The 13,485-nt window shown below is 39.9% G+C and overlaps 1 protein-coding gene across 4 annotated transcripts in view; it reads right to left on the reverse strand.

The window, feature by feature from the left end:
• Window positions 1-13,127, reverse strand: part of Ero1b (endoplasmic reticulum oxidoreductase 1 beta) — a 54,270-nt gene extending 41,143 nt beyond the window's left edge. For 2 of the 4 annotated variants that reach the window (XM_047520562.1, XM_047520563.1), the window contains exons 1-2: window positions 12,761-13,127; window positions 3,239-3,358 (exon numbers count right to left, since the gene is read on the reverse strand). In XM_047520562.1, the coding sequence (XP_047376518.1) occupies window positions 3,239-3,358; window positions 12,761-12,928 (288 nt within the window). In that variant the 5' untranslated portion in view covers window positions 12,929-13,127. The remainder of the gene's footprint in view (window positions 1-3,238; window positions 3,359-12,760) is intronic. The other 2 variants (XM_047520564.1, XM_047520565.1) reach the window with 1 other exon arrangement.
• Window positions 13,128-13,485: the final 358 nt, after the last annotated feature.

Genomic DNA, 13,485 nt, shown 5'->3' on the forward strand with positions numbered 1-13,485 from the left:
ACACATACACACTGAAAATGAAGAGATGGAAAAAGACACTCCATTTACATGGTAACTATTAGAGAACAGGAGTCACCACTATACTTCTATCTGACAAAATAAACTGAGTCAAAACTAAAAAAGAGGCAAAGAAAGATCATGATAAAGGGGTCAATTTATCAGTTATAAATATATATGCACCGACATTAGAACACCTAAATATGTAAAGCAAATATCAATAAATCTAAAGGAGGGACAGACTATAATACAGTAATAAGAGACTTTTTCTAAGGCAAGTTAAAAAAAGCAAACACCTAGTTCAACAATTACCACTTCCATTGTTACCACAGTGATGCAAGCCATCGTCTCCTCTCTCCTGGATTACTTCCATTGCCTTTCACTACTTTCCCTTCTTACTCCCCATTTCTTTACAATTTATTTTCAATGTTTCAGAGTGCTCTTTTTAAAAGTGCTTAAATCTACCAACTCACCTCACAATGACTGATAATGCTTTACATGATCTGGTGGCCCTACTCTCCTCCCCTTATTCACTCACCTTGGTGTTCCCCAAATACAGGCACATTGTAATCTCAGGGCTTTTGCTGCTGCCTTTGCCTAGGATGTTCTTTCTCCAGATACCCACTTAGTATGCTTTCTCAAGTCCTTTTGATTTTCCTCAAATGACACCTTCTCAGTTTGCAGTTTTAAGCTACTAAATTTTAGGCTCATTTGTTATGCAATAAAAGTTAACTACTACACAGTGCCAAGATGCGAACTGTGTTAGACACTAAAACAATACTCAGACCTCTTTCCAGGATGAAGGGCTTATAATTACCCCAGCTTCTGGAAGTGTTGCAGGCAGATAACCTCAGCTGAAGACATCCACCTTGGCAAGGCTGTATTCCCCTTTCCTACATATTTAGGTAGACTGTTATTTCTATCTTTATTTCCTGGCTTGCTGAATCATAAGTATGTTTGCATTTAAAACTAACCTTTTCTCTTAGCTTTCTTTGTTGCCACTATTGCATGCAGAGTATACTAGGACTGGTTAAATTTCCTTTTTATTAATTTCATGGGTAGGCAGAATTACAAGAGGAGTAGCTATCATACACATACTCTAGATTTGGAGCTAAGTGCAGTAAACTAGAATAGGGCATTACTCTCTTTTGGGTGAAAATATGAGTGTGTTTTGTCTATATATGGAACAATTTCACTGCAATGGCAGGAACATTTTTTAAAATGTATAAAAGATATTATATATTGATTATTACATATTGGTATTATATATTATAGATTGCTATTTTAGCCTATCCAACTTACATTTTTCCTTCTTCTTTAACAGTCCCTTAATTTACCTTTGAGAAACAATGACTTCTCTTATGTTCATGCAAAAGAGATTATCAACTAAGGTGTTCTTTCTTCTTTGGGCAAAGGGTTTACATGACCCTACTGAGAACAATCAAGGCTATCCCTCCAGAAATTTTGTTGCAAAAATATAGGAAAATGGTTCATTTAATACAAATTTTGGTGGTGCCATTAGAATGATCATTAGTGCCTGCTTTAGTTTTATCTTTTCTGAAGTATATTTCCTTAGCTTCTCTCTCATTTCTGTAAACTACTCCATATCTTTTCTTAATCAAACTGTTTTTCTAGCCAACAAAAGTACCCTATCTGGGATACCTAAACCATTATTTCTTTATTTGAAAAATATGAATAATGTTAACGTTTGAGTGTGATGATTAAATGAGATATCCACTCCTTCAAATTTCTAAGTGCATCTACTAACCAGGCCTTATAGGGATAAAGAAACAAAGATACAATCCCAAAACAGAAAGGGTGAAAGAGTAGGGATCCTGAAAGGTTAGGTGGAGATGTGTCCTAGATTTCCTGTGAAAACATGGTCTTTGACAGAAGAAATGCTTCCTCCATTGTATTAGACTTAACCACATGACACCATTTTTCAACATTTAGGCAACAATTTCATACAATTCAATCTAACAGCAGGAAGGAAGCATGAGAAAGTACCTCCAAAAACAGATTCATAGATTGAGTGGTGGAAATTAGAAGCACTTTCTCCTTTGTATGTAAAACACCTAAATTAAAAGACATTCTATAATTGCCTAAGCACAGATTACACTTTAGAATAAATTCATAGAATCTGCATTCCTAAGGAATTTTGTATGAAGCAGAAATATTCATCTTTTTTCAGTCTTCGTCCTGACTAAAAAAGTTGATGGGGGATTCCCAAATCTTTACTTTTTTAATTTGTCTTCCTGTACAACCTAAAACTGCCACAAGATAGTGTTTCTTTACCCTCAAAAATATTTAAAGAATTTAGTTTATCTTGAATCAGGATAAGAAGATAATCATCATGCTCAATTTTTAGAATAAACTAAAAATGAAAATCAAATAAATTATAAACCAATTAAACGAATCCTGAGGGCAAGAACAAATGAAAAGACCCAAAACAGCTTTTAAAATAGTGTTCCAAAATTCAAAATAATTTTTCTTAGGAATACTGACCATTGCCATAAAGCCTCCGGCTACCTTAAAGTATCACTGGTATTTTGTGAAGATCTAGAGTAGAACCACTACTAGATTAAGAACCAGGTCTGCACTATGGGTGATGTTGGACTTGTGGCCTCAGCTTGGCATGCCACCTCTCCCAGAGACCTATTCAATCCACATCTTCTGCTGCCCTACTTTGCACTGCTAACACTACTAAGCAAACAACTTTGAGGCCATCAGCACAATCCAAAGTCTAGTAGTATGTCCAGATGACAGGACCTATTTTAAAGGAAGGTGGACAAAGTAAGTCCCAGGCATTTTTAGCTTCTGTAAAGGGAGGAATGGTCTGCCTCAAAACCAAAACTAAAAGCTCAGGAATTTCCCTAACGGAAGAAGAAGGTTCAGATTCTTTTATATTTTTTTTTAATATCTTTAATATTTTTTAAATTGGTGATGGACCTTTATTTTATTCATTTGCTTATATGTGGTTCTAAGAATTGAACCCAGTGCCTCACACATGTGAGTTAAGCGCTCTACCCACTGTGCTACAACTCCAGTCCCAAGGCTCAGATTCTTAATGTTTAATAAAACCAATAGGTTTCCACTACATTTCAATGCATTCAAATGATAAAAGACACACAGGGTGCCAAGAGGAAGCAAAATGGATTTTTCAAAGCATCATAAAATTTACATCTACATAAAGTATTATAGAAATCTTAGTAATCAAAAGAATAAAAAATTACAAACTTACCTTATAATAACGGAAATAGTCTCGCTCTTGCAATTGTTTTATTTTGGGGAAGATTTTGTAGGTGTTGAAATTGTCAATGCTGGTAATATCACATAAGCAATCATCCAGAACTCCAGCCACCTAAAATTCACATATATACATAAAATTTAAATATTTAAATTACTGATATTTCAACCTTAACAGTTCTGCTGTATTATATAAAAGGATATTTTTTATTATTATTCAAGTTAGCCTGTACTTGTTGATCAAGATTCTTAATATTAAAGCACTTACTTTCTACTGTAGTCACTGAAATTAAAAAAAAAAAAAAAAAGAAAAAAGAAAAAAGAAAGGGGCTGGGGCTGTAGCTCAGTGGCAAAGCACTTGCCTAGCATGTGTGAGGTACTGTGTTTAATCCTTAGCACTGCACAGAAATAAATAAATATAAGAAAAAGAAAGATTAGATATACCCATTCTGAAAAACTGACCTTCTTGATTAATGGTCAAAATGAAAAATAAGAATGCTCCTTCCTCTCTCTACACACACATAAAATCTAAGTAGCCACTAAAATCTAAAGGACTCTCTTCCCAGACTGGTCCAGAAATCACAGACTGTAATAACACTGCTGCATCCTTGGGTCCTTTTTAATTTTAAGACAGGTTCTCACTAAGTTGCTAAGGGTCTCACTAACTTGTTAAGGCTGGTCTCCAACAAAAGATCCTCCTGCATCCGGCTACATTCACTTGATTACAGGCATGGACTATCTCCCTGGGTTCACAGTGTTCTTTAATATGCCTCTTCATTTGCTTTTAAAAGCACCCTATAAGTAAGGTACTATTAGCCTCATTTTACATATAAGGAAATTAAGATTTGACAAGCCTAAAACAATTTTTCCGAAGTAAAAATGAAATTTATTCCCAAATTCATCTGACTTTAAAATTCATGCTCCTATCCACTGCTGAAAGCATCCATTAAGCTAAGAAGAGAATTTGGTATTTACAAAGTGAATTCAGAATTCAACTATTCCATAAAACATTCTTCAGCTAAGTTAAAAATGAGACTAACTGACCAATATGCAACCTGGATGAAATCTTTCAAGAATTATCCTGAGTAAAAAAGTCAATCCCCAAAGGTTACAAACAGTATGACTCCATTTATATAATATTATTGAAATGAAAAATTTTAGAAATGGAGAAAACGTTTTGGTGGCCAGGCTTTAAAGACTAGAGTAGAGGACAGAAGTGGGAATAGGGAGTCAGGTGGGGAATGAGGCAGTGTGGCTACAAAAAAAAAAAAGAGGGACTTCTAAAAGTGGTAAGGAAACCCTATCCTATCTTCATTGTGGTGATAGATACACAAAGCTACAGGTGATAAAGTTGTATAGAACTAACATACAAAAATGAAGCAAGCAAAACTGGAGGAATCTATTAAAGTCTGCAGATTCTTTACTGGAATGTCCTCCTTATAATACTGGGTATGTTCATAAGCTGTTACCAGTAGGATAACTGGATAAAGAGCACGTGGCATTTCTCTGCATTATTTTAAAAAACTGCATATAAACTTACAACTACGTCAATTCAAATTTTCAATTGAAAACAAGAATGGGCCCCAGGCTGCTACAGGTTATTCAGTGATCAGGAAGTAGAAACCAGTCCTTGCTAGTTACTTCTCCCCAGGAGTATAAATGTGTCCCCAAACTCTCTACAACATAAAGTTAGAGTTATAGATCTTCAGATAAAGAACAAAGGATCATTATTAAAAATTTGGTTCTGGAGTTCTATATGCTTTATCATCCCACTTCCTAGTTGTCATAACTCCTGCGTTTCATTCCATTATTCTCACTCCTTATAAGACTTCAAATCCTAGCCTAATAACAATGGAGTAAAGGAATCAAAATGCAAACCAAAATACTTTCTATATTTTAAAATATTTTATCTAGTAATCACTATTTTTTATGCCTTTTTCTTGATTTGTTCACTCTGTTCAGTTTAGGAGGCTGAGGCAAGAGGAGGCTTCAGTCTAGGAGTTAAGTGGCAGCAGGGGCAACCTAGTCACACACCATCTTTTCAAAAAAAATTTTTTTTGCTTTTACTTTTCCCTGTAACACCTCTTTAAACAGAGTTGCCCCCCCCCCCCATTTTTCAACTTTAATATTAAAGAAGTATGTGAATTCTTCTTTAATGTACATTTTATTTTGATGTCTCTCCATGATTCATTTTACTGTAGTGCATTCATTCTCCCTTTATGATATGAAAACAATCAATTTATTCATTCTATTGTTGATTCATATAGTAGGCAGAATGGCTCTCCCAAAGATGTCTGTGCCCTAATTTCTGCAACCTTGCAATGTTATTTCACATTATAAAACAGATGTTAATAATATAATTAAGGATCTTGAGATGGGAAGACTATACTAGGTTATTCCGTACAATCGTTTAAAAGTCCCTTCTAAAGGAAGATTCAGAGAAGATGCTGCATTGCTTGCTTTGAAGATGGAGAAAGAAGTCACAAGCCAAAGATTATAGAAGCTTCTAGAAGCTGGGATCCCCTCAACTAGAGCTTCCAGAAGGAACGTGACCTTGCTGATATCTGAATTTTTAACCCTGTAAAACCCATTTTCAGATTTCTAAACCCCCAAAGTAGATGATAGTAAATTTATGTTGTTTTAAGTCACTAAGTTTGTGGTGATTCGTGGCAACAATAAGAAAATAATATAATCCATACTTAGAATCTACAAATGCTACACAAATATTTTTGTACATGTATCTTGGTGTATACATGCAGGAGTTTCTCCACGTTGTAATGCTTAGAAGTGGAGTGCTATAAGTACAATTCTACTTTACTAGGGAATAACAGGCTGAATTCCAATAGTTCTACCAATTTACTATCTCACCAACAATGGATGGGGGTTAATGGTGAGCCATATCCTAATATTTGATGTTAACCTATTACTTAATTTTTGCCAATCTAATAAGCATGGAAGGGTATTTGGCTTACATGTTTGTTTGCACTAATGAGGTAAATATTCATGTTTTAGAAGACATTTGTATTGAGTGCAATGTCTATCTTAGTTCACTTGTCTGTTCAGTTATCTTTTTCATACTGATGTGCAGGAATCAATACTAATTTTTCCCTATTCTATTAGACCTTCTTTATTCTACATGTCTCTGGAGTTCTCTTTAATATTAATTATCATGTTGTCTCTTGAAATTTCCTTGTGAATAGTTTATCTGCATTTACCTTCCACTTATTTATTTACTTTTTCAAAGAATTTACTGAGGACTAACAAACTTTGTATCATTCTACATGCTGGGAACATGGATTTAGAAAAAAACTAAAAATCTCCACCCTCCCGGAGCTTACATTCTCATACAAGAAAGGGGGAAAATAAAGTATAAAGTCTGTCAGGCAGTAAAAGAGTAACACAGAACAAAATGGAATGAAAACAGGGATTGGAGACTTGAAGCTACTATGATTTTTTTTTTTTTTTTTTTTTTTTTTTTTTTTTTTTTTTGCGGTGCTGGGGATTGAACCCAGGACTCTGTACTTGCAAGGCAAGCACTTTACCAACTGAGCTATCTCCCCAGCCCAGCTACTATGATTTTAAACAACCATGTGAAGGAATTTTGGTAAACCCTGAAGGAGGGAAAGGAACAAGGATGTAAATATCTGACAGAAGCATTACAATGAGTTACTGGGAATGTTAAGTGCAAAGGCCCTGAGACAGAAAACCTGCCCAAAGCTTTTGAGGAACAAGGAGTACCACGCAATTGACCAAAAAGAGAACTAGGAGACCTTTTAAGGCTTCAGTTTTTACTGAGTCTAGGGTGTTTCTTCACACCAAACCAAGTCTCTAGCACTCAGAGGCTGACTGGGTATCTAACAACTCAATTCTGATCCCAACTATCCAGAATCAGTGTAGACTCTTTAATTAAGGGGCAAGTCCCAAAAGACTGCCCCAACTTCAGACCAATCTCAAACCCTGGGTCACTTGTTCTTCTGACTGACTACAAATCAGGGTCCCAGGACCTCCATTTTTCAGGTCCAATAATTTGTTAGAATGACTCATAGAACTCAGAAAGGCACTTCAATTACCTTTTATGATTTATTAGAAAGGAAACAACTCAGAAACAACCAAATGAGAGAGAAGCATAGAGCTAAGTATTGGTGGAAAACGCTTTAAGCTTCCACACCCTCTCCCCATGCCACCCTCCCAGTAGATCAATGTGTTCATCTCTCACAAGTCCACCAGCTCAAATGGCTCCAGAGATGAATCACTTGGTCTTTCTGGTGATCATTCTCATCTTGAGGCTAAACAGGGGCTTCACCATAAGTCACCCCATTAGCATAAACTCAGGTGTGATTGAAAGGGACTCCCTGTGAACAATAAATTATCACTTAATACTATCATCACTTAGAAAATTCTAAGCATTTTAGGAGCTCTGTGCCAGGAATCAGACAAAAACCAAATATATGTTCACAATATATCACACTGAGCAAGGGAGGAAGTCACTAGAGAGTTTTAAGCAACAGTAAAAGTAATATAGAGTATCACCTGAGTACAGAGGGTTTTTCTTGTATATATATTAAGATCAGAGATGGGGACATTTTAGATAAGGGGACATGTCAGATAAAGTGACACTTTAGCAGAAACTAAGATATGAACAGGAGGGTGAACCATACGAACACACAAGTGTGTTAGGTGGAACAGTATAAAGATCATGAGGTGAGAACACACTTGCGTATTGGTCAAATTATACTATTATACTGTACACATAAATAATAAAAAAAAGAACACACTTGCAATGTTTGAAGAACAAACAGGCCAGTGTTGCTGGAACATGTGTAAGGGGAAGGTCTTGGAAAGAGCAAATTTGGGGGGAAAGATCAGGAATTTGTTTCCTGATAATCAAGTCTGGGATACTTATTAGTCACCCAATTGGAGATAGTAAAAGAAAAGTTGGATATACACATGTAGATCTGAGAATACTAATCTGGAGACTTAAATCTGAGTCAGCAATACTGATGGTATTTAAAGGCAAGAGACCAGATGAGATAAAAAAAGATAAAGAAATAGTGTAAGATGTGGACTCTGAAGTTCAAATGATTGATAGTCAAGGGCAGAGGAGGAACAAGTAAAGGATACTAAGAAAGACTGGCCTATCACACAGGAAGGACACAAGAAAAGTATGGTAAACGCCACTGCACTTAGACCAGCCACCAGCAAAGTATTGTATCCTGGAGGCAGTACTCCAAGAAAAGTGAATGATGAGCTATGAAAAATGCTGCCAAAAGGTAAAGTTGAGGTTTGAAGAGCAACAAGAACACTGGTAACCTCGATGAGAGCAGTTTCAGAGGTGTGTAAGGGGCAAAAGTCTGACCAGAATGGAAAAAACACTAGGAGGAATAAAGAGAATGCTTCTGAGTTTTTCTAAAGAACAAGGAAAATGGGGCAGAAAAGATGAGTGGGTCAAGAAAGAAGATGAAAACAGAATGTTTTTGTTTTTGGGTGCTGGGGATCAAACCCAGGGTCTCCCATATGCTAGGGAAGTGTTCTACTAGTAAGCTACACCCCTATCCAAACAGCACATTATATGATGACAACAGCAGTCCATCGAGAACTAAAAACCAATGATTCAAAAGAGAAAGGGAACACTGCTGGAACCATGTCCTTGAAGAAGACAGAAATGGGTCCTAATATATGTGGAGGAACTGGCCTTTGACCAGAATACAAATACTTCATCTATGGTAACCAACAGGAAATCAAACCTGTAAGTAAAGAGACTAGTAAGTGGATAGATGTGAACTACTCAGTGGAAGTTCTCTTCTGATTGCTCCAATTCTGTTAAGTTAGGTATGAAGTTGAGTAAGGATAGAAGAGGTGGTGATAGAGGATTTTTTTTTTTTTAACAAAGATAGGAAATGGCTAATTCAATAATTATCTCTTCAAGCCAGATACAATGGTGAACACTTGTGATCCTAGCTACTCAGGAGACTGAGGCAGAACTACAGTCAGGGCAACCTAGGAAGACCCAGTCTCAAAATTTAAAAGAAAAAAAAAAAAAGAGCTTGGCATGCAGCTCAGTGGTAGAGCATCACTGGGTTCGATCCCCAGTACTTGGGGAAAAAAAAATCATTTCTTCAGTTCTATTTTATTTCTATTCAGTTCTATTTTAATCTTTTTGGTCATTTCTTTCAATTTCTTATTCCATATCCATACTTTCAATCTTTTTTTTTTATTTAAACACAGTAAGCAAAGATATTCTACCTGATAATTTCAGATCTAAGGTCATTATGTTTCTGTCTGTTTCTAATACAGATGCTCCCCAACTTACAACATGACTACATCCTGTAAATTAAAACTATAAAGTTGAAATGCCTTTACAACACCTAACCTACAGACATCAGAGCTTAGAAACTATACACTGTAGAATACCAGGTGGTTTTTACCCTCATGCTTACAAGGGAGCTATAGTCCACTGCCATTGCTTGGCATTGAGAAAATTACAGATAGCCCAGGAAAAGATGAAAACTGGAAGTAGTTTGTGCTGAAAGAGTATTGCTTTCACACTACCATAAAATGATTACAGGGACCCACTGGATTTTAGCAACTGTCTGTACCTGATTCATGGGGCCCTGTTTTCATGTTCTTTGTGATTTTTTTTTTACTATTATGTCTATTCTTCCTGACACTTTATCTTCAAGAATTCTTCATGACAAGTTGAAAATAATTTCTCCAGAGGGAATGGATATTTGCTTTTCCTGGTAACCTGGGGGATACAAACTTGGGACTGCTATAAATCAAATTTTCTACTTGGAGCTTTTCCTAGCCCAAGTGATATGAAGTAAGCCTGCAAACCTGTGTAAGGGCTGGCTTATGCTTACAAATTCTCAAGGGAGTTCCCCACTCCCCTCCTCTAGCAAGTTTCTTTACTTTCCTCTTTACTCATAGTGAGATTCATTACTCATCTCTTACATTGAGGATGTAGCTCTTTGGAGTATTGGTTTATGGCAGGGTCTCTCACCACTTTCCTCTCTTTGGGCAGACACAGGTATTATTTCATGCCCAGTCCACCCCATAAAGCTGTTACAACAGAAGTTCAAACCTTCCAGGGTTTGGGAGGAGTCCCCAGAGTAATGGACTGGTACAGCATGATCCGAGCCCCAAGCGGCTGGCTTTCAATTTGCCAGGGAGCTTGGAGAGTTCCTTGATTTCATGCCTCCTCAGAAAAGCCTTTAGGATTTCTAATATACCCAGATGAAATTACTTTTTCTAAGAAGACTATCCTATCACTTATTTGTACTTACATATTTAGCTCATCACACTACTAAGTATAAACAAGGCATGTTTACATTTATAAGAAAATGGGGCATGAGATACACAAATATTTTGTGTGTTCATAATTTTTCCTTGCTTTCAGACTGGGGCTGTAGCTCAGTGGCAGAGTACTTGCTTAGCATGTGTGAGGCACTGGGTTCAATCCTCAGTACTACGTAAAAAAAGTAAGACATGCTGGCCAACTACAACCACAAAAAAATTTAAATAGATTTTTTCCTTGCTTTCATTATATTCAAAATACATATCTCCTTAAATGACTTTATTTCCTTGTGAACAGAGATATTTTTCAAAAATTCTAATTTTTTCCTTCATCTTTACTATTTTTCTGCCAATTTAGTATGCATGCAAGAAGTGAAAGTACTTAGCTCTACTTAGTTCTCTCTCCCCCTCTCTGCTTTTCTATACTACAGAGAAACAAATATACTGAAAAACTGTATAGAGCAGAAAGAAGCCTGTATTAGGGCTCCAGTTTAACATCACTCAAATCATTGAGCGCTCTGAACTTCAGTTACCACTATGGTCCAGGTTCTGAGAGATGTACCCCATACAATAGGATAATATATAACTAAGCATGTTATAGGTTAAAATACTATCTAAAATATAATCAGACACTACATTAAAAAGTACCGCTGGAAATAAAAAATATATTCACTTGAATTCTGTTTGGCAAGATCCTACTTTGAACATGCACAAACCTCTAACCATTGAACTTATATATATTCACTTGGATATAAGAAAATTAGAAGTACAGGTAAAATTATAAAACACTAATTACACATAATTAGTGATAGATGAAGAAACCAAAAATAGTTTCTAGTGGTAAAGTATACAATTAATATATGCTATGTAAAAATAAAACAAGAAATTCCACTTGAGGGCTGGGGTTGTGGCTTAGTGGTAGAGCGCTTACCTAGCATGTGTGAGGCCCTGGATCGGATCCTCAGCACCACATTAAAAATAATAATATAAAGGTATTGTGTCCATCTACAACAAAAATATTTTTAAAAACGATTCTCACTTGAGAAAAAAATCTAAATGTAAATTCCACTCAATTAGTAAGTAGAAAATAATTTTGTCAAAGACAATTTGGAAATTTTACTTTTCTTAAGTCTAGTAGTTAAGTCCAGAAATCCACAATTTCAGTGTTTGCCTCTGAAAGCCCAGTCCAAGAGATGGTCAAAAGAGTAACTGCACTACAGTTATTTGCAAGGCTTACTTACAATGCTGATTTCTGGGTCGTGCTCCAGATTCACTCAATCAGTACTTCTGGAAGCAGGACCAGAGAATCTGCATTTTAACATGCTCTTTACTCATACCAAGAGTTTGCCCCTTTTATTAAATCATTCTTTTACAAATTATTCAAACATGGACACAAATGTAAAGCATTCCGGGATTTAGTGCTGGACACCATAAAGCCAAGAAAAAGTGCCCAAATAAAGAAAAACATGTTTACATAGTTACACTCATAGCTACCGTCAAATTTTCTTAGCAACCAGCATTAATTGCTTCACAGGGCATCTCCCCCTCATTATCAAGCCACTTGAGACCTTTTTCCCCCCTCGTAACAATGCTGCCACTTGGCAGCAGGTGCAGAGAAGACTGCAACACCTGACAGTCTGCTCAAATTCTACAGAATAAAAGACTCTCGGGTCAGGTAACCCTCCGCTCCCAGCACACCGAGAACACCCCCATGCTCTAGGACTCTGCAGAGCGCCCCACTACTGGCAGAGCAAGGGCTCCACGCACAGCGGCAGGCCACCGACCCCCGTTCGCGTACTTGGGAGCACCTCGAGCACTTGGCAGACGCAGGACAGGTGGGTGCAAACAGCTGCTCCCGGCACCTGCAAAGCCGAGGGCTCCCGGGTGCCCGCGTTCGAGGAAGTCGGGTCGCGCTGCCCGCCCACCGCACTCCTCCAGGCGAGCGCGGGGTCCGTTGGGCGGGTCGCTGCCTCGGCCCGGGTGCCTCCGGGGGCAAAGGGGGCGTCACGCTTCCGTGCGCCCTCCTGCATACGGCCGCGGTTCCCTCGCGTCCCATCTCCGCCGCGCTCCGGGCCGCCGAAACCATCGCCAGGACGCCGGCAGGGCGGCTCGGAGGCGTCACCCCCTTCCGCTCTCGACGGCCGCCGCCGAGGGCCGCCCCGCAGGGGTTCGCGGCCGTTCCCCACACCTGTCGGCGCGCCCCCGCCCCGCTCTCCGCTCGCACCTGCGTCCCGGCTCCCGCTCGCTGCGGGCCGAAGGCTGCCGGCCGGCCCCTGGCCGGGCTCACCTGGGCCTCCTCGAGGACACGCGGCAGGAAGCTCAGGGAGACCAGCAGCTGCACCGCGGCTGCCACCGCCTGCCCGGCGCCGGCCTGGCGGGCCCCCCGGCTCATGCTGCCCTCCCCCGCCGCGGCCGGCCGGGCCTGTGGAGGCCGGCGGCCGGGCGACGACCCCAGGGGACGGTGCCGGGCGGCGGAGCCCCTCCAGGGACGGAGGTCTGCACGCCGGTCGGAGGGGGGGACGATCTCCGGCGCCCAGCAGCCGCGACTGAGGTAGAAGCGCCGCGCGCCCCCGCTTCATGCCCCGGCGGCCCCGCCCCCCGCGTCCTCGGCCGCGGCCCCGCCCCCGGCGCGCGGCCTTCTGGGAGTTGTGGTCCCGGCGGCCCCCGCGGCACGGCCAACTAGTGGGCGGAGGCTGCTCCGCCTCCCGGGGCGGGATGCGCGGCGGCCAATGAAGCGGGACCACGCCGGCTCCAAAACACCCGCGAGCGGGCGGGGAGTGGGGAGTCTCCGGACGGCCCTCCGCGCCCCTCCCCGGCGTGCCGGGGGAATGGGGCTGGGGAGTCCCGCTGCTCGCGGGACTCGCCTGGACTCACTCAAGTCCGCCCGAAGCTTTGACCCGCGGCCGGTACCGCATCCTCTCCTTCACTTTCCTGTGGCCTGCTGTCTCC

The sequence above is a fragment of the Sciurus carolinensis genome, chromosome 12 (assembly GCF_902686445.1).
Source record: "Sciurus carolinensis chromosome 12, mSciCar1.2, whole genome shotgun sequence".
Classification (NCBI taxonomy): domain Eukaryota; kingdom Metazoa; phylum Chordata; class Mammalia; order Rodentia; family Sciuridae; genus Sciurus; species Sciurus carolinensis.